This window comes from Etheostoma cragini, unplaced genomic scaffold (assembly GCF_013103735.1).
Source record: "Etheostoma cragini isolate CJK2018 unplaced genomic scaffold, CSU_Ecrag_1.0 ScbMSFa_406, whole genome shotgun sequence".
Lineage (NCBI taxonomy): Eukaryota > Metazoa > Chordata > Actinopteri > Perciformes > Percidae > Etheostoma > Etheostoma cragini.
Genome location: NW_023268392.1, coordinates 1 through 1,713, shown reverse-complemented (window position 1 = coordinate 1,713; position 1,713 = coordinate 1). Strand labels below are relative to the sequence as shown.

At 53.4% G+C, this 1,713-nt stretch overlaps 1 protein-coding gene across 1 annotated transcript; it reads right to left on the bottom strand.

The window, feature by feature from the left end:
* Window positions 1-214: 214 nt before the first annotated feature.
* Window positions 215-1,601, bottom strand: chodl (chondrolectin; the record flags this gene model as incomplete). The annotated part of the gene is made up of 5 exons (XM_034866137.1): window positions 215-307; window positions 433-483; window positions 604-761; window positions 839-985; window positions 1,406-1,601. Coding segments are annotated over 5 exons (645 nt in total), but the record flags the coding sequence as incomplete, so codon positions are not given.
* Between the last annotated feature and the right edge of the window lie 112 nt (window positions 1,602-1,713).

Below are 1,713 nucleotides of genomic sequence, written 5' to 3'. Positions count from 1 at the left end.
GGACCTGACGTGGAAGGACTAGTTCTACCAAGGAAGGACCTGACCCGGAAGGACTAGTACTACCAAGAAAGGACCTGATCTGGAAGGACTAGTACTACCAAGGAAGGACCCGACCTAGAAGGATCAGTCCTATCAAGGAAGGACCAGACAAGGAAGGTCTAGTACTACCAAAGAAGTAACTTCCTGTCTGTCAGAGTAACTTCCTGTCTGTCACAGGAAGTCCTACCTGAAGGTCCGGCCATGGTCACCTGAGGGGGAACCTCCTCACTGCCAGCAGCCCTGACCACACTTCCACCTGTGGTTACCTCTGACACACACACACACACACACACACACACACACACACAGAGACACACGGAATGACAACACTGTTGAACATTTTTTAAATATTTTTTTCCCGCATATTGGTTGATTTAGTATTAATTAGCTCACCTGTGCCCCCCCCTCCAGGTGTGTCCACCTGTTTCTTCTCAAGATGGATCTCTGGAAGAAAGAAAGAAAGAAAGAAATAAAGAAAGAAAGAAAGAAAGAAAAAGAGCGAGCTGAGAGGGTGAAGCTGATTGGCTGTTGGCTGAAGCTGATTGGCTGATTGGCTGTTGGTACCTGGTGTGTATTTGCAGATGAAGTTGTGTTTCATGTTGCAGCGGTCATCGTTCCATTGGTGGAGATAAGCCCCGCCCGGCCCGTGATTGGCTGTTGGCTGATGGTACATCACCACGCACGCCTCCCCCCCGCAGGACGGCTCATCTAAATACCAGTTCCTGTATGACATCATCATATAACATCATCATAATCAAAACCCCTCAGCGAAGGTGCCCCCCCCCTCCCCCTCTCTCACCTGAAACCGGCGAGGCCGCCGTCCGTCCAGCGGTAACGCTCCGGACAGGAGACCAAGCTGTTGCCGAGTTCTGCCGCCTGTTCGACTCCGTCCCCCCGAGTCAGACCGATCCAAAAATCTCCGTCCGCTATCCCGCCGCCCCCCCCGCTGGCCCCGCCCACTGCTCCCCAACGCAGCTCCTGCAGGCAGAGAAGAAGAAGAGGAGGGGGGGAGATTATATATTGATTCTTTATTCGGTTGTGAAAATCCGTTCTTTTCCTTTTTAAGATTATTTTTATCTTGAGGGGTGTGTCTCACCTGCAGAAGGTTACCTGAGGGGTGTGTCTCACCTGCAGAAGGTTACCTGAGGGGTGTGTCTCTCCTGCAGAAGGTTACCCGAGGGGTGTGTCTCACCTGCAGAAGGTTACCCGAGGGGTGTGTCTCACCTGCAGAAGGTTACCTGAGGGGTGTGTCTCACCTGCAGAAGGTTACCCGAGGGGTGTGTCTCACCTGCAGAAGGTTACCCGAGGGGTGTGTCTCACCTGCAGCAGGTTACCCGAGGGGTGTGTCTCACCTGCAGAATGTTACCTGGGTTGTGTGTGTCTCACCTGAAGAAGGTTTTCGATGTCCGTCTGCTCGGCGGGGGTCTCGATGCTCAGCAGGGAGCCTCCGTCCATCTTGCAGGCCTGAAGCGCCTCGCTGAACGCAACGCGGCTCGACACGTCGTGGAAATATGCGATTTTATAGCAAGGGCGCTCGGGACCCCCCAGACACACCGTCTGACCTACACAGGAGAAGAAGACATTAATAACCCCCCCACCATGAGACCCCCCATACACACCGTCAGACCCACACAGGAGTATGGTTTTGTGTGTGTGTGTGTGTGTGTGTGTGTG